The 19183-nt window shown below is 42.6% G+C and overlaps 1 protein-coding gene across 4 annotated transcripts in view; it reads right to left on the minus strand.

Moving 5' to 3' along the window:
• Nucleotides 1-5006, minus strand: part of SLIT2 (slit guidance ligand 2) — a 402220-nt gene extending 397214 nt beyond the window's left edge. For 3 of the 4 annotated variants that reach the window (XM_081550695.1, XM_081550848.1, XM_081550772.1), the window contains exons 1-2: nucleotides 2929-5006; nucleotides 160-231 (exon numbers count right to left, since the gene is read on the minus strand). In XM_081550695.1, coding sequence (XP_081406821.1) covers nucleotides 160-231; nucleotides 2929-3107 — 251 coding nt within the window. In that variant the 5' untranslated portion in view covers nucleotides 3108-5006. The remainder of the gene's footprint in view (nucleotides 1-159; nucleotides 232-2928) is intronic. The other variant, XM_081550621.1, reaches the window with a different exon arrangement.
• Between the last annotated feature and the right edge of the window lie 14177 nt (nucleotides 5007-19183).

Here is a 19183-nt window from a genome sequence, read left to right on the forward strand (position 1 = left end):
AAATTGTAGTACACTGATAAACAGAAAGGAAACCAAGGCCTGGTAAAATTTTATGTTTCTGTCACTGAGACAGTTTTTAAATCTGAGATCAGTAATGATTCAAAATCCACAACCTTAAAAAACATGATAATTCTCCAAAACACAGAAGAACATACTTACAGAACTCTTAGGTGTCGAAGACCAGCAAAATCTGTCTTGGTAATCCTTGTGATGTTATTTCCATTCAAATCCCTAAGAGAAAACAAGTAAGAAAATGAAAGTTCCATTTAATTTCTATCACTATCTAGTTAAAGAAAAATATACACTAAATAAGAACTGTGAGATAAAAGATCAGTTCCAATTATTAGTTTGCAAAGTAAAAGAGAGGGAAAGAGAAGGAAGTCATTTGTGAAAGAAAATGTTTAAAATGATTCTTAACAAGTTTACAGAGTCTATGCTTATCAGCATATGACAAGAAAATGAAGTGATTCTGTTATCAAGAGTTCTCTTTTGTGTGTGTATGGGAGTGTTTTTCATTTTTGTTTTTATAAGGAGATGTATATTAATTTCACAGATACTCTGCTATTTACTATAATTGCTATGAACACTCCCAAAAAGTTTCCTTCAGGAAGTTAAACGAACAATTTTCTAATATTATTCAGGGAGAAATTCAAAAAATTCAGACCCCTATCCTTAGGTGGCACCGTGGCTAAACTTCCTAAGGCAAAGAAGAAAGTTAAAATGTCATCAAAAGAACTGCACTTCAAAGACTGGCATTTATAGGCATTTACCTTCCAACACTTCTATGTTTGTATGAAAACTAAACTCTTCATTTGCAGCTCAGGAACCCCCGCTGCGAACTGTAAAGTGAAAACGACCAGCAAGGGCAATAATGGAAATAGTATTCAGATCCTGACATTTTGGTCCAGATTTCAGCACCACAGTTTCCTTGAGAGTCACAACCCCCTTTCCTGGCATCTTAGGTCAAGATCTAAACTTGCCCTGGTTTCAATCATTTCAAGTAAAACCAGGCTTTGCTTCGGTTTGAATGTTCTCCCCTTCAGGGAAGTAAACCTTACCTTGACTTTAAAACAGCATGTTTGGGGTCTATATTTAATGTGCTTATGTTGTCAATAACATAATTTTATAAGCCGCCACTGAGTAAACTATTTTCGGAAAATTCTTTATAAATCCCTCATAGGGGTAAATTTTTTTCAAGTATCTAAAACTCAGTTGCTATTTATTTTTCCCCCAAATGCATTCCCCTTTTGTTAAATAAGACGTGTTAGTGCTTAAACTTGAAACCATTTTGAATAGCATGAAATGACAAGCGCTAAGACAAGAGTTTTGCATTGCCTTCTCTCCAAACCATTTTCCGTGCTGAGCAAAGCATCATCGAATTGTTTGTTCCCTTTTCGAACTACCTGACAGAACCTGAGTCCTAAAGCCCCCATCCCATACAAACTTGGTAGATCACATTTTTGACAAGACACCTTCGGTAGGACTGCAACGTGCCCAGCGCTGCAGGCCTGGTTAGGAGGGAAGAAACCGAGTAGGGGTCGGCTCAGTGAGGCTCGGGATGGGGGAGCCATTTGCAAGTGGCTCGACTTTAAACTGAGAGAGAGGGAAATGGGTTGGATAAGATCGACTCGAAGCGCTGTGAGCCGCGCGGGTGGAGGCGTGCGAGTTCAAGCGGGTCCCCTCCGTGGCCCTCCACCCTCACAGCCCCGGGCGCAGAGGCCCGGGGAGCGCAGCCTGGGAGCGTCGCCCAGGTCCTCCTTGCCCCGCCCGGCCCACGCGCAACAGCGAGGGAAGCACGCCCCGGACGCCCGGGCAGCGGCCTCGACGTTCACAAAGAGAACGGCCTCCACGCTTCACTTCCCTGAACTCGGAAAGAACCCCACAAGCACCGCGTGGGCCGTCATCACCCGCTCTGCTATTACTTCTTCATTAGGGACTCGCAGAGACAGGGAGGCGGGGATGTCTGCGGGCAGCAGAGCGCGAAGAAAGGAGAGGAAGGAAAGGGAGCTGCTGACACGCGCAGAGACGCAGAAACTGCCAGAAAGGTGGAAGCAGGGCACTGGGGCTCAGCAGGAAGGGCCGGAGGGGGCAGCCGAGGGCCGCGAGGTTACCAAAGCGGTCAGACCCGCCTTGACCAGTCCTGGTTTGGACAGCCAGCCCTAACTTCGCTTAGTCGATGGGACGCGCCATCTGCCTCTGGGGTCTCCCTGCTCCGACACGTCCCTTGGGGCTCTCCGCCGCCGCCTCCTCTCCCGGGAAGTGGAAGGCGGGGAAAGAGTAGCTGGGGGCTGCGCGCGGCCGCTATCCTGGGGGCATCCTTCCTTCCGTGGCTTGTGGAAGCGCCCCCGGGCGAGATCAGCCTCCCCACATCCCATCTCCTCTCCCTCCGTCCCCAGGAGGGCGACACAAAGCCCGGGAGCAGAGGTGTCTCTCATTTTAGTACCCCCTTCCCGTCAACCCCCCTCCTCGCGCCACCCCGCGGTGACAAAAGCCTGAACTGAGCCCTGAACCGACCCGCGAGAGTTTCCAACCGCAAGGTGACTCAGTTTACGGAGTCCAAGGAACAAAGTCGCGTCTCCCTTGCCCCGGGCATACTCGACTCCTCTTCCCTCATCTCCCCGCCTCCCCAGCCTCAGAGAACCAGCCCGCAAAGGGCTACGAGTGGAGGGACGAGAGCGGGAGGAAGGGACCAAGCGCAGTAGTCAGCGGGCCCGCCCCTCCTTGGGCAGTGGCCCCTCCTTGGGCAGTGGCCCCTCCTTGGGCAGCGCCCTCCCAGAGAGTTCAAGCCTAGGATGCGCGTTGAGGAAAGCTAGTGGGGGCTGCCCCAGGCACAAGTCCCTGTGCCTCGGGGTCCCTCCAGTCTAGATACAGGGGCTGCGCGACCCCAATGGGAGGGAGGGTCAAGGGGGAGAATGAGCCCATACTCACAATCTCTCGGTGTTGCGGGGGATATTCCTGGGCACACTGCGCAACGCCAGTCCGTGACAGTCCACCGTGCTCCCGGAACAGGAGCACTGCGCCGGACACGCTTGCGGCGCCACCTCGTTCAGGATCGCCAACACTAACCCCAGAGACAGGGACAGCGTCTGCCAGCCGACGCCGTGCATCTTCCCCCGCCGCCTCCTAGATCGCCGGCCCCGGGGGTTTCTCTTTAGTTCGTTCCTCTGCTCCAACCGCGCGGTGCTTGAGGCCCAGAGCCTGGCTCGAGGCTAGCCACCCAGAGTGTCCAAATAACGTGCACAAAATAATACAGAAGTAACAGTAATATTCAAGGCAATAGAGCTGACACAGGTACACGCCTCTCAGCTCCCCTCGCCCTTCTCCTGCAGGGCAGGCGCTCCTTGGGCAACTTTAGGTCCAGAAGATCAATTGGCCTGACCAAGGCTACAGGAAGACCCCAGAGCAGCGGGGAGCGGATCGCGCGTCGTGTCTGGCAAATATCAACGTGGCGGTAAGAGACCTGAAGCTTGTAACGGCTGATGAAGATCGTGAAGATGCAGGGGCCAGTTGTGCGCGGAACTGAGGTGATCCGATTCCACCGACCCCCTCTGCAAATCCAATTCCAGTGGGGACTGTAGAAGACAGAAGGAGGAGGCTCAGTAGGAATGGTGGCCTCGATCAAAGTGGGGTCTCCGCAACTAAAAGGCGCAGGAGCCCCGCGGGCCGGGAGCTAAGCACACTGGACGACTGGACATGGCGCGCGGGGGCGCACAGGGCTGGCGCGCAGCCTGGGGGGCGCGGAACCGCGCTGCCGGGCTCCTGGCGTGACTCACTCACGCGGCCTCCCCCCCCCCCTCCGGCCTGCAGCTCCTCCGCAGCCCCAGCCGGTCCCCGTCACATGCACTTCGCTAAAGGATGTATAGGCAATTACGCCTCCCGCCCGGCGTCCTTGGAGACGCTCTGCACGAGGGCCTTCCCCGAGGTCAAGCAGAAAAGACAAAAGGGCAATCGAACCGCCACAGCAGGCAGGAACATCCACTAGTCACGACGACAGCAGAGGAAATCCAAGAGGCCAAGTTGAGGATGAGAGCTCCTGCTAAGACTGAGTAGGGAATGGCTGGCAGGCCGGCCAGAAAGAGTGTGGAATGGCCAAGCTGGAGGTGTCCGCCTCCCAGGTCTTCCCGGGGTGTTGCGGAGGGCGGAGAGATGGCAGTTGTGTCGGTGGGATCTGCTAATCCGAGGAGACCCCAGGAGGCAGCTGAACTGCAGTCCTGTGTGCGTGCGTGTGTCAGCCCCTCGCGTCTCCCGGATACGCCGCGGCTCCGCAGCAGACACCTGATGGCAAAGGTGGAAGAAACAAGAGCAGCCTCCTGGAAGGGGGGCGGGGCCTAGCCCCTCGGTCTCCCCCTGACAGCCGCCCACAAGTGGGCCCTTCTTCTCAAAGTGCAGGAACTTTTCCCAGGCTTTGAATCCAGTCCCCACAGCTACGGTGGGAGTCCTCCCGCCGACGTCGCGACGCCGCCCGAATCCGGGCGCTGCACCTGACTCGGCAGCCGCAGTCCGGAGCAGCCCGTCTCCTTCCAGCACCTTCCCTTCTCCAGGTGGCTTTCTGCGCCCCTTTCTGGGGGGAGGGAAGTGGGGAAGAGGGAAGGCGGCTGTGGGGAGCCGGGACTCGGAGGCTCTCGTGACTCCCGAGCTCCTGGCAAGTGTCTGAACAATAGGACGGACGCAGCAACCCTAGTCTAGCTCGGCTGCGGGAAGGTGGGTTGTTGTTGTAACTGGAGTTGTTGGCTCGGGCTGCCTGGCGCTCAGCGTAGCCGAACAAAAACCCGGCCCGCGCTTCTGGAGCTGGCCGCGGGCCCCCGGACGCTCCCCTTTCTCCTCAGCGCTCCCGCCTTGCCCGGAAAGCTCGGCAGATCCAGCCTGCGCCCGGGAGCCACGGCGCTCCCATCACTCACCGCCGCTCCCTGCCGCCTTTTTTAACCACCGTCTACGGCAGCAGCCGCTGCCGCCGCCGCCACCAGCCTCCGCCGTCCGCGTTCTCCCCAAATAAATAACCCCAAGTCAGAAGTTAAGCCGGCGCCGGCTTTATATACCCGGCGGAGCCCCCACCCCCCCCGGCCCCGCCCCGCGCTGTCCGGCGCCGCCCACTGGCTGAGCGCGGGGAGCCTGCACCTCGCCCGGCAGAGGTGAGGCCAGGGCTGCCAGCGCCGGGCGGAGGCGGCGGAGGGCGGCGCGTTCCCGCGTACTCCGGCTCGCGCCCTCGCTCTCACGCCCCGGCAAAGTTTGGCAGTGGAAGGAGGTTTCCCCCGCTCCGAGCTCCAGGGCCCCAGAGGTAACCCAGGCTCGAAGACGGTCGTTTGCAGTGGGTGGAGGACAAGAGGGCTGCTTTGAACGCTGCTCGTAAATAGCGCAGCCGATGCCTTGCTGCAGCTTTTGCCACGCGATCCTAAGGGGGGCTGCTCAGTGTTTAAAGCACTGAGAGAGAAACAGAGACATTATGATTAAAAAAAAAAAATTACCGAAATAAATCTGCCTGAGCTCACAGACACACACATGTGTATTTTTGGGTGCTTAAAAGTTCAGAGTTTTTGCAAGTTGGAAAATGGTGCTTGTGAACCTTTTCGCCAGCCTTCCCCATCTCTGAGCCACCCCCTTCCGTTTAACCCTTTCTTTGTAGTCACGCACTTAACACCGTGCTCAGTTGACGTCTTGAGTACACACTTCGCTCACAAAACTCCAAGGACTTCAATATATTGGTGCGATTTTACTCTTTTAGGAAAGGAGGGGAAAAAATAAATCCCTAGCAACGCACGTTGTAACCAGAAGGTTTCCTTTATTTCAGGGAGTTCTGGATATTTTTTCCCCACTGTTTTGGAAGAGAATTTCCTTGTTTCGTCTTGTCTTTTTAGTGTGATGTGTGTCTGGCAACTGCTACCACTCTCCCGCTTCCCACTCCGCCCCTCCGCCGCCCTAAGCAAAAACTGTCACCATTGGTTTGAAATGACATCTAAATGAGTCGACAATTTAGGTTGAATTTAAAACGCCTCACCTCCTTCTTCCTGGTCCCAGTCGACCTTACACCGCTTACACAGGAATTTGTGCAAGCCCCCAGCCTAATGCCAATCTCACAGCGTGATAATTATTTGTGTGGTTAGCTGTCACCCCCTTGAATGCGAGAGGACCCATCCAATTCATTTTTCTGTTTCCTTCATCTAACAGTATACCCGACACACAGGAGGTCCCCTGAAAATTCATCAGTTTCTTTAATACAAGAATATCCTCAACTTGAAATTTCTCCAGTATACCCAGTAGCTTTCCTCCTACTTAGGTTTTCCAAAGTATCTTTGCAAAATAGCTACCTCTACCTATGTCATTTTGCTTGCCCTGAAAAAGCCATTTTGAGGGCATGTCCAAAGAAAGGGTACCCATTAGATAACTGAATTGGAACCCTGGATTGCTCATTTTAATACCACAAATTTATATTCATCTGTAGATTTAAATACTTCAAAAGCATTTAACATTCATTAACTCATTTGTCCTTCTAGATTTTAGCATAAAGGTCTGTTATGTAATTTCCTTAAGAAGGAAAAAGTAGACACCATAGTCATTTTTTTCTGCAAGGAAAATGAGATAAAGAATAAGTATGTATCACTGATGAAGGACTCTTCTGTACCTCCCCCCACATGAGCCCCAGGGAATTTTCTTTAGTCTGTACTAGTAAATTATATGGTTGAAATATGTTTACTCCCACACTAGTTAACTTAATTCCACAACTTTGATACCCTGTCAGCAACAAGATATGAGTATTTATGTTCACTTTCATCCACCACACAGTATCACGGCTCTGTATTTTAATTGCAAAAATGTATCTTGCATTCCAAATATTCACAAGTAATGTTATTTATATCATTGCACAATGCAAGTCATAGATATGAGTTCAAGTTTGATTCTTTCCCTGGCTCACTTTCCATTCTGTATAAAACCAAGAAAAGAGCCAAAAATACCACTTACAGCAACATGCCTACAGAAATATATTTTTTAATTTGATGCAAATTTGAATAAAAAGATACATCCAGTGGATTTCATCAAGGAAAAAAAGGAAGACTACAACAAATTCCTGAGAGATATGGGACATTAATTTCTTTGTGTCATCAACTTCTTCAGGGAAAAGGGCAATTTATGAGTAACCAGATTTATCATTCAAAAAAAAATTACTATTATTGCAGGACATTTTTGGAGGCCTCACATGCTTTAGTCTCATTAACTCTAGGTCTTCATTCTTTCTAGACTACATTGCTCCCAACTGAATTCTGAACTTCTCTTTGACTCTGTTACACCTATCCTGAAGAAAGCCTTCTGTGGTGCCTCTTTCTATCATATGAGGTCGCCATAAAGCCTGACTTTGTTTAAACAGAAGCAGTGACAGATTTTCTTATCTTGGGCTCCAAAATCACTGCGGTTAGTGACTTCAGCCATGAAATTAAAAGACACTGGCTCCTTGGAAGGAAAGTTAAGACACACCTAGGCAGCATATTAAAAAGCAAAGACCATTTTGCCAACAAAAGTGCATATAGTCAAAGCTGTGGTTTTTCCAGTAGTCATGTACAGATATGAGAGTTGGACCATAAAGAAGGCTGAGTGCTGAAGAACTGATGCTTTCAAATTGTGGTGCTGGAGAAGACTCTTGAGAGTCCGTTGGACTGCAAGGAGATCAGATCAGTCAATCCTAAAGGAAATCAACCGTGAATATTCATTGGAAGGACTGATGCTGAAGCTGAAGTTCCAATTCTTTGGCCACCTGACACAACAAAACAACTCAACTGGAAAGATTGAAGGCAAAAGGAGACAGGGTGGCAGAGGATGAGATGGTTAGATAGCATTACCAACTCAGTGGACATGAGTTTAAGCAAACTTCAGGAGATACTGAAGGACAGAGAAGCCTGGCATGCTTCAGTCGATGGGTCGCAAAGAGTCAGACATGGCTTAGTGACTGAACAACAACAACAAACCACTGAAGTCAACATTCAAGTCCCCTATTACCTTAAAAAAAAAAAAATCCAGTTGCTAGCATGATTTAGAAAACAATTTATACACTTTAACAGTCACAGTAAAAAAAAAAAAAAGACAAGAAACAAAAACAAAAATGAGAAAACATTCTCTCAATTTACATTTTCTATGGAGAAAAATTTTGTGAAATTGGGATATATGGGGAAAAGGAATAAGAAAGCAGAATTGATGCAAAATAGGTAAATATGAGTAAAAACAGAGTTAGATAACAGCAATAGTATTGATTGAATTCATGACACAAAATAATTCTGTGGATTTGACTACTTTAATGGTAATAGTTTCCATTTTTGCATATTGCGTTTAGGTAAATTACACATTTTTTCTCACAATATTTTTGTATTAGAAATGTAAATATCAAAATTTAACATCATGGAAATTAAGAATTAAAATTTGTTTCATGCCTCCTATGTTCCAAGCTATTTGACAGAGTTAAAAACCACAGTATAATTCTAGATGGTTGCTATTTTGTTTGTGTTCAGGACGTTGGTCTTCATCCAGGTCTGATTGCCTGGCGCAGATGAAACCAGAACGGAGTTCCCTGAACTCATGCCTCAACTGGTTCTCCTATACCCAACCTAAAGAGTTCTAGAATTTTCAGGGATCAAGGAATCTATAGTTCATCAGAAGCTGTCACCCTCATCCAGGAGATAGTCACATGTCTCTGCTAAACCTGTTTGCATCATCTGTTCGGAGCAGGGGAGAACTAGGATCCGTAGTTACCAGTGCCCAGTTACTAAAACTGGACCAGCTTTTGGAGCTAGTTTAAACTCTGAGATGATTGTCTAAGGTGGTGGTTTTCAGAGTGTGTTCTCTGGACCAACAGCATCAGAAACACCAAGGATTATATTAATAGTTAGAAATACACAGTTTTAGGCCCTACCTCAGGGTAGAGTCAGAAACTCTGGGGGTAGATACCATAAACCTGAGTTCTAACAAGCCTTCAAGTGGTTTTGATACTCACTGAAGCTGGAGAATCACTAGTCTCTAGAGCTTCTCCATGGTTGCATCTGAGCCACCTAAGTTTGGAAAAGCAGGCAGCAATGAATGATCGATAGCACCTGCTGAATTGGCTTCACTGTCTCATTCCCTGGTATTTGATAAGTGTACATTCCTAATCACCTCTAGGGGGCACCAAAATGTTTTCTTGGACAGCCCCACAGAGGTAACAAGAATTGAGGCTCATTTTCCAAAGAAATGGCGTTGAGAAATCGAAAGAGCTTGCATCTCAGCAGGCTGCTCTAATTGTTATGTCTCAGCCAGGTACAAAATTCATCACATAAGTTTTTTTTTTTTCCAGTTTAATATTGCATATATGTATGGGAATAAGAATGCCTACTTTTCATGATTACTGTGAAGATAAGATGGTATCAGTCAAACTAACAGCATAATACCCAGCATTGAGCTAGGTGCTTATTAAATAAAGGGCAGGATAATGATTTTCATCATTACTACCAACACTCAGCAGTGAACATTTCTAAAATATTTTGTATTGTGAGAATAGCTTTGATATTTCTATTAACTATTATAATGATCAAATAGCTCCTTGTGCTGAGCCCTGGGAAACCCTGGGAAAGGTGTATTTTAAGAGTAGAGAAAAGATCGAGGACAAAAGAGAGAAGATGGTACTGTTAGTTTCATGATAATTATGCCCCATAGTACTTCTTTTGAAGAGGTGAAGCTGGTTTTCCACTGTAATAATTTGTGTTACAAATTATGTTGTAATTTGGATGTCACTGAGATTTTCTGGCCTTAGTTTTTCTCAATTATAAAAGGTTGAGATTAGACAAGTTGAACAACAAATCCTTCCCAGTTCTCAGTAGTAATGTAGCCATATTCATTAAGTAATGCTAGTTTAGTGACTAGGTCATGTCCAACTCTTGTGACCTCATGGACTGTCCTCTGTCCATGATATATGGCAGGCAAGAATACTGGAGTGGGTTGCCATTTCCTTCTCCAGGGGATCTTCGCAACCCAGGAATCGTACCTGATTCTCCTGCATTGCAGGCAGAGTCTTTACCGACTGAGCTATAAGGGAAAATATTATTAACTAATATCTGGTTCTAAACACTGGGCTCATCACCTTGTATATCTCAGTTCCTTTACTTCTCAGGACAATCTTCTGAGTTAAAAGCTATTTTTCTCTCTCATAGATAATTACAAAAATGGGGCTCACAGATGTTCATTCAGTTGGTCTTGTTCATACAGTTGCTGCTGCTGCTGCTACTAAGTCGCTTCAGTCGTGTCCGACTCTGTGCGACCCCATAGATGACAGCCCACCAGGCTCCCCCGTCCCTGGGATTCTCCAGGCAAGAACACTGGAGCGGGTGTTCATACAGCTGCTGCTGCTGCTGCTAAGTCGCTTCAGTCGTGTCCGACTCTGTGCGACCCCAAAGACAGCAGCCCACCAGGCTCCACCGTCCCTGGGATTCTCCAGGCAAGAATACTGGAGTGGGTTGCCATTTCCTTCTCCAGTGCATGAAAGGCAAAAGTGAAAGTGAAGTTGCTCAGTCATATCCGACTCTTAGCAACCCCATGGACTGCAGCCTACCAGGCTCCTCCATCCATGGGATTTTCTAGGCAAGAGTACTGGAGTGGGGTGCCATTTAGTAACTGGCAAAGTAGCAATCAGTATTCCAGTCTGACACCAAATTCCATTTTATAAACATCAAATAATCTGTTTCTCAAATTCTGTGATTTGAATGCTTTGTGCAAAGATTCTTTCTGTATACAGTTAAGACAAAAGTGTATTTGGGAAGGTGAAGATAGAGTAAAGAAACATTTGAACTTTAAATGTGTAAGATATTTGGGCAAGAACAACCACAAAATACAAGGTTAAAGAAATAGTTAATACTCAATGAGGCAGGTTAAAAAAACACATTAACATTTAAAAGCTGGAGGGAAAATAAACAACACAAATTTTAATAGTTTTACAGGGTTGAAATAAATTTACAGGAAATTAACTATTGAGAAAAAGGAAATTCAGTTGCAAAAATAGTTTTAAATTGCCTAATCTTTTGACTTACTAAATCTAAAAATGCCTCCTGGATTTTTACAGAAGAAAAACATATTTCTGTGTTATTTGGGAAAGAGGGGGCAGGAACCCCTTACAACTTCTGCAGGCTCCTTCTGCTAATTTCAGAAAGGTTGACAAGGTCACAGTATCAGGCTAATATTACAAAGATATTTGCTGTGGTGGTGATAGTTGCTCAGTTGTGCCTGACTCTTTGTGATCCCTTGAACTGTAGCCTGCCAGGTTCCTTTCTCCATGGAATTCTCCAGGCAAGGATACTAGAGTGAATTGCGATACCCTTCTCCAGGGGATCTTCCCGACCCAGGGATTGAACTCAGTTCTGCATTGCAGGCAGATTCTTTACCGTCTGAGCCACCAGTGTGGCTGGCTTAACATACACTCCAAATAAATATTTTCAAATCCCAAGGCTAAATAGTATATATTTTAGATAAAAATCAAATCTAATTAACAGAGGCAATTCATAACCACTATTAGAAAAATATAGTTCAAAGTGTATACCTTCTTAATGTTCAAAAAGCCATTTCCTCATACAAAATAAAGAGTCACAATAATGTCTTAGACCAAGAGTTAGCAAAGTTTTTCTGTTAAGAATCCGATAGTATTTTAGGCTTTGTAGACCAAAAGGCAAAATTAGGGATGTTATTAAGACACAACGTAATAAAACAAATTTATACAACTATTTTGCCGATTTATTAAAAATATAGCTATTGATGCTAATTTTTTGTAATATAGATCTACTCATGAGAATTATAGAATTCTTTGCTAGGGGATAATATTCTTTTAATTGGGGCCCAAAGTAGGTGTTTGCTATCATCAAATCAATTACTCAGTTTAATAGATAAAAATCATTTCTAGCTCACTGGTGACATCAGCAGAGGTGGTGCTAGTGATAAAGAATCCACCTGCTAATGCAGGAGACACAAGAGATGCAGCTTCAATCCCTGGATCAGAAAGATCCCCTGGAGTAGGAAATGGCACCCCATTCCAGAATTCTTGCCAGGAAAATTCCATGGCAGAGGAGTCTGGCGGGCTACAGTCCACAGGGTCACAGACAGTTGGACATGTCTGACTGACTGAGCACACACAGATCTCAAAAGGTGTGGCAAATACGCTTTGACCTTAGTCCAAAGAGGTGGTTGTTCAATGGTCGAGGTCATAGTTTCCTAAAGGGTTATGTTAAAATTTGAAGGGATGTGGTAAAGATAAGAGCTCTGAGCTCCAAAGTGGCTGCGTTTTGACAAGCAATAAGTGTCTTTTTCAGTATTATCTACTGCTCTATTTCTTGAACTCTGAAATGCAATTCTGCAAAAGCATTTAAAGAAAGTTTAAATTCATTTCATTTTAATATAAAATAAATTAGTACAAGATATGCTGCATATCCATTTCTTGCATGTGCTTATCTGTTGAACCAGATGGTCTTCATGTAGAAAATGGAGATAACAATAAGTAACATTTATTAAGTATTTACAATGTGCAGGCATTATTCCAAGTGTTTTACTTTATTTCCTCATTTACTGCTCCTGAAAAACTATATTTAATCTTATAGAGACATAGTTAAGGGAAAAGAAGGTTGAGTAACTTGCTCATATTACTTCAGGGATGAGGAAAATGAAGCCAAGAAAGGTTAAATAACCTGTCCAAGGTCACTCAGCCAGAAAAGGGTGGAGCTAGAATTTTAGCAGCCAGGGTCCAAAGCATTAGGCATCTCACTAATTTATGAATCATAGGAAATTCATAATAATGAAATGCAAGCTATGTATCTGAAAGAACTACATACATTGTGAAATAATATATTATTATTATTTGCATTGTGATTATTACTTTTAATTGAAGATGGTGAATGCAAAAACAACATACAAATATTCAGCAGGGAATCAGTGGAGTGAATATAATTTGATGAACCAATTCTCCTTTTATCTCCTTTTCATATTAACAGAATTATTTCATTTCTCTTTCTTTCCTTGGGATACACTCCCCTTAATTACATAAGACAAAAGGAACATTTTCCCCACTGAAACAACATGGAAATTCTACAACAGATGAGACATGGATGATAAACAAGTCTGTGTAAACTTAGGAAAAACCATTATGTAAGGAAGAATCTCTAAATATAAACAAAGAAGTTTAGCTGTTCAATAAATAAAATGTTACATCTGAAAATTCAGAAATATTACTTTAGATCTTTCTTACTAGTCTTTTCTTGTTGTGTAAGAAAAAAATTTCAATTCATAAAATTGTGTACTATTCATTGTGATTATGAGATAACACAACAGAAAAATATAACCATATATGCTTTCCCAAGCCGTGTAATGAAAAAATTATGAAAAATAAAATGTGAATTATTATTATGCTGTTTGAAAAAGTATATAAAAATAAAGTAACTTCTAAAAGCTTGTTCACGCATTCCAAATTGCTTTATTTTGTGATTAAAGTAGGCACTATAGCTGTAGATCTATTTAAGATCTCAGTCAACACTGTGTGTGTGTGTATGTGTTCCACTTATGTATTCTTCTTTGGTGTCTTTGCCAGGATCTTATTCAATTTCATTTTTCTTCCTTAACCTATCATATGTGGAAAATAAGAGATTATATATTACCCTATTTCAAAGAAGTTATGAGAATTAAATAAATTAATCCATAAAAGCACTTGGAGACTTCCTGTTCTGGAACAAGGTGCTATAGGCTCACGTATCCCCCATCTTTCCTCTAAGGACAACTAATGCCTTGGAAAGGATTCAACAGACAGCGAAAAAAGGATTAGAGAACTAGAAAAAAAAAAAAAATGTGGGCTGACAAGGGAGGTCAGGACCTGAGGAATGACAACACTGTGAGTCTCATGTTTCCTTTTATCTCACATAGTGCCAAGAAAGGACAAATCCAAGAAAGACTTAATGGGAAGCCCTGCTCCATAGCTAGGGCACCAGCTGGCTGAAATCCACCCGAAGCAGCAGCTTCAGAGACCCCAAAGGCCAACCCACCCCTGCTGTACTATCGAAGGCACACTCGCAGGTAAGCTGACCCAGCATCGGGGCAGCATCCTTGGAGCCCAGCTATTCCTATCTTCCATTCTGTGGCATAGGAGACTCAGGCCTGACATTTTGTGCCTCTCCTCCACACCCTGGCAGAAGATGATCCAAGATATTACTTTAGTAGTAGGAATTCAACAGGAGACCCAACAGCATCAGGATAGCAAAACAGGCCAGAACCACATTGCAAAGTCTGTGAAAAGTAAAGTGTCATTAGAACTAAAACTCATAGAAGTAGGCCAGAAACTATATGCTAAATCTAAACAGGCTGACTACGAGCTAAAAGAGATTTAAATAGCATCAAGAGTTTCCTAACACAACATACACAATGTCCAGAATACAGTAAGAAAATCACCCATCACACCCAAACCCAAGAAAACCACAATTTGAAGGAGAAAAGGCAATCAACTGACACCAATTAGATGATGGGGGGAGGGGGGAACATCAAGACATTTCAGATGAAACAATACTAAGAGAATTTGTCTTGACAGCCAATCTACCCTAACAGAATAGCTAAAGGAAGTTTTCTAAGACAAAAGGAAACGATGGAGGAAGGGAACTAGAAACATCAGGAAGGGAAAAAAAAAAAAAAAGAAGTAAAAATATGAGTAAAGACAATATAATTTCCTTTTCTTGTGCTTTCTAAATCCAGTTTGATAGTAGAACCAAAATCACAACACTGTTATGTGATTCTCAAGGCATGTAAACATTGAAGATAATTATATCAATAAATGAGTTGATTATCATTTTCACATCAAAGGATTATTCGATTTAGCTTAGAAAAAAATGTATATTGGGCCCATGCTCTGATGCATATGATGAGAAATATATATATATATGTATATATATATACATATATATATATATATGTATATAGTAGTGTGACAAAAACTAGAAGGTTGATGCTGTTCTGTGATACCAGGAAAGACCCAAGGAAGACAAAACAATATCTAGGGTTTGAAAGACTGAAAGGAGTTTTCTTGGTGCACGATTTGAATGATTATAGATGTGAACAATATAAAGCCATGATCCAAATGCTTTAGTCCATAAAGAAATATAGTATCTCACATTACAATAAACCCAGAGTCAGAATTGCCCCAGAGTTAGTAGATTGGGTAGTGTATGTGTGTGTTAACACAAGCCTGAAAAACTCGTAGAAAACCCATGTTTATTCCTCACTCATGCTTCATGTCCATACATGGGTCCGTTGTGCTTCATGTCATCTTCACTGTTTTTCCACATCATCTCCATTTCAAGAACCAGGCTCACTGAGAATACTATTCCTAAAACATTCAAGGAGGAAAGAGAAGAAGATCCATCTTTTGACTCTTGAACATGACTTACGTGTGATACTCATGACTTCTCACATTTTGTTAGCCACGTAAAGTCACTTAACTATCTTTATATATGTATATGTACATAATACCCATATAATAAATGTACATATAATGTACATATGTATATATTAGGCTGGCCAAAAAGTTTGTTCTGAACAGCTTATGAAAAAGGTCTGAATGAACTTTTTGGCCGACCCAAAATATAGACATTTTGAAGAATCTTTTTATATACACAAGTAAAATTGAGTTTTAAAAATTTACTGTAAGGAGTTGGCTTATACAGTTATGGAAGCTGGCACATTCCAATATCTGCAGTCAGCAAGCTGAATACACAGGAGAGCTGATGGTATAAATTCCAATCTGAAGGCTAGAAGATTCAAGATCCAGGATGAGCAAATGTTTCAGTTCAAGTCTGAAGGCAGGAAAAAACAAACAATGTTCCAGCTCAAAGCAGTCAGGCAGGAGGAATTCCACTTGCTCAGGGAAGGGTAAGTCTTTTTTATTTTATTCAGGCCTTCAGCTGATTGGATGAAGCCTGTTCACACCTGGGAGGACAGTCTGTTTTACTCAGTGGATCAATTTAAATGCTAGACTCACTCAAAAACACTCTCACAGAAATACCCAGAATAATATTTGATCAGATACTTGGGCACCTCCTGTCCCAGTTAAGTTGACACATAAAATTAATTATCACAGTCTCCAAAGTGCTTGCACTTGTTGAATTCAGGTTGTACTTGGGCATCAGAATTCTTTAAAGCTCCCACATGGTCTAATGTGCAGCCAGCCAGGATTAAGAACCACTATACAAGAGGGTGATATCCCTTATCTGAGACTGGGGGAGGGTGGGACTGATACTAGGATTTTCAGCTTTAAGTAAACTATCACTTTCATTGCCCAAATTCCTGACCATTTTAGTATTAGTATTTGCTAGTTTTAATATTAAATATAGAGAGAAAAAATTATATTTCTTTCTCCAATTTCAAAATCATGGAGAGATAAACTGGTCATGAGGGTGAGGGAAACCTACAAACTGACATGCCATTAATAACAAAAAGAGCCATCTTCAGTAGTATTGTACTCAGATATTGTTTTCTTTTAGTATACTACATGATTTAACTTTGTAAGCACAGCAAGAACCAAATGAGAAATCTTTATTCCAGAGCCAGTTAAATGAGTAAACACTACTACCGACCCCACCCCCCCAAAAAAAATTGTTGTTGTTCACTGGCTAAGTCATGTCCAACTCTTTGTGACACCAAGGACTGCAGCACACGAGGCTTCCCAGTCCTTCACTATCTATCTCCTGGAGTTTGCTGAAGTTCATGTCATTGATGATGATGCTATCCAACCATCTCATCCTCTGCCACTCTCTTCTCCTTTTGCCTTCAATCTTTCCCAGCATCAGGGTCGTTTCCAATGAGTCAGCTCTTTGTATCAGGTGGCCAAATTATTGGGGCTTCAACTTTAGCATCAGTCTTTCTAGTGAATATTTAGGGTTTATTTCCTTTAGGATTGAGTGGTTGGGTCTCCTTGCAGGCCAAGGAACTCTCAAGAGACTTTTCCAGCACTACAGTTTGAAAACATCATAGAAAAATAGACAGGAAATAATTTAATTTACTTAAGATTGGCAGTGAAATCATAATAGGAGTCTAGGGTTATTTAGACAAATTCTTATAACATTTTGTTTTCCAACATGCATATGGTGTCCTTTAAGAAAATTTTCACTTGAGGATTTCAGAGATCTACTTGGTAGATCTATCTGATACATAAACATATATATATTTCTTACATAGACATATTTCTGATGTATGCATATGTTATTATATTTGTTCATTTTACTTCATATCTTTTTATTAATTTACAATGATAATTTGTCATATCATAATCTAATATTAAATTTTACACAGATACATAATATGCCAGTATAGATATTTTACTTTCCTTCAATTCTTATATAAGGACATATATTTTTATTTATGGTTATTGGTTAAAACTTATTAACCCTCTCTATTCAAGTTAGGAATGTGAAAAAAAAATTCACAGCATTTAAAAACCTTAAAAAAGAACCCCTCCACTTTAATCACATACGAGATGGATTCATAAATTGAAACCTGCTTAATTGGCAATTAAAAACTGTAGGACAATGTTGTCTCTCTGTATTTTTAGAATTAAGTTCCAGCTGTTTTGAAAAAGCAACCAGAAGATTGAGAGAAACTGCCAAGTATCCTGGAGAGAAACTGGGAATGAAGAGCCACATTAGCTTCTGTTATTCTAAAGTCATTGCATTACCAGCGGTAACTATAAATCCTGTAAATGGAAAGAAAGACCACAGGTTCAGAACTTTGCCTGCTTTTCACAGGGAAAAGTAGCATACCTTTCTGGGTCTGAGATAATATTCACGATTCATCATGTTTTCCCACCAGTTTTACCATTAAATGTTTATTTAATTTGGAGAATGCTTATTTTTGTTTAGAAGCCCATGTGGTTAGTGTCACTATAGCCATTGGGAAATCTACATTATAATGTAATAAACACCTCCCATCTCTGTATGGTTTTCAACTCACTCTGCTTCTCACAGGGTAACCCACCGGCCTGATCTGGGGACACGATCCACTCAACAACAAATGGAACAGGATATGTAATCTTCTGCACGCCCAGGAGACTGAAAGCTGGACATATCTGGTGAAGAGGATTACAGACTATCATTTTCTGCCCTTCAGGTCACCAGGCATTCAACTCAGTCAACTTCTCACATGCAAAATATACTCAAACATTCCCCCAAAAAGTCAGCCCAAAAGTTCCATTTTTCCAGGATACCAAGTTCAAAGCCTAGGCTGTTTGGGAATGATGCAGTAGACTCCACATCAAACCTGAGTATGATTTCTCTTGCTCTGGACGCTGTTGAATAAAAAGATAATTTATTTTCCATGCTCTCCAAATATACAATAGTAGAACAGGGATGGAGTAACTGTATTAAATACTTCCATTTGGAAAGAGGAAGAACAGAAGATACATGGCAGGGAGTAGGCTGATCCACAACAATTCTGAAATCCTACAAGGCAGAAGTGCTGAGGATCTTCTGCTTTAGAAAGTGAGAATGGGATCGAAATTTCCCAGACCAGACTCTGGTTTTGCTTACTGTCAGAGAAGACTCAAGTTCACTACTTTTCTCCCTGATCTTGGACTCTATCCCGTTTGCCCCATCTGCAGTGGGCATTAGTTAGGAGTATGTTTTCCTTATGTGCTGAGTGGCTTTCCCCCTCTGCCTTATAGCCACCGAAGGAATGGGATCAAGGATCATTTTAAGTCTCTTACAGTCTCAGACATTTATAATTTGGGTTTATATTTTTAATCTGTTTGGTTTAGTAGGCAATATATGGTGATAGCCGCCCACACTTCTTTTCCAAAGACTTTGCAGATTGGAAGTAATTTTTTGAAAAAATTTTGCTCTGCTGAGGCAGTAGTAACTGAAACTGCTAACAAATTTTGTCAAGAAATATTTAAATTCAGAAACAAGCTATTAATTTTTAGCATATTATGTTCAAACAATAGGGGTCCATAAGTATCAAATCATAGAAAAAATATTTTTCTTAACAGTTCAATACATAAAATCCAGTAAATATTGGATCCAATATTTTATGTATTGAACTGTTATCATATTTAATATCATTTCATCATCTTTTAAAATTGATATTTAGGTCCATCTGTTACATATTTTGTCCTTTCAAATTTTTAAAAGTTGCATGTTATAAGGCAAACCAAAAAGAGCAGTAATTTTTC

This window comes from Giraffa tippelskirchi, chromosome 1 (genome assembly GCF_054371585.1).
Source record: "Giraffa tippelskirchi isolate mGirTip1 chromosome 1, T2T-mGirTip1v1.2.pri, whole genome shotgun sequence".
In the NCBI taxonomy this organism is placed as follows: Eukaryota; Metazoa; Chordata; class Mammalia; order Artiodactyla; family Giraffidae; genus Giraffa; species Giraffa tippelskirchi.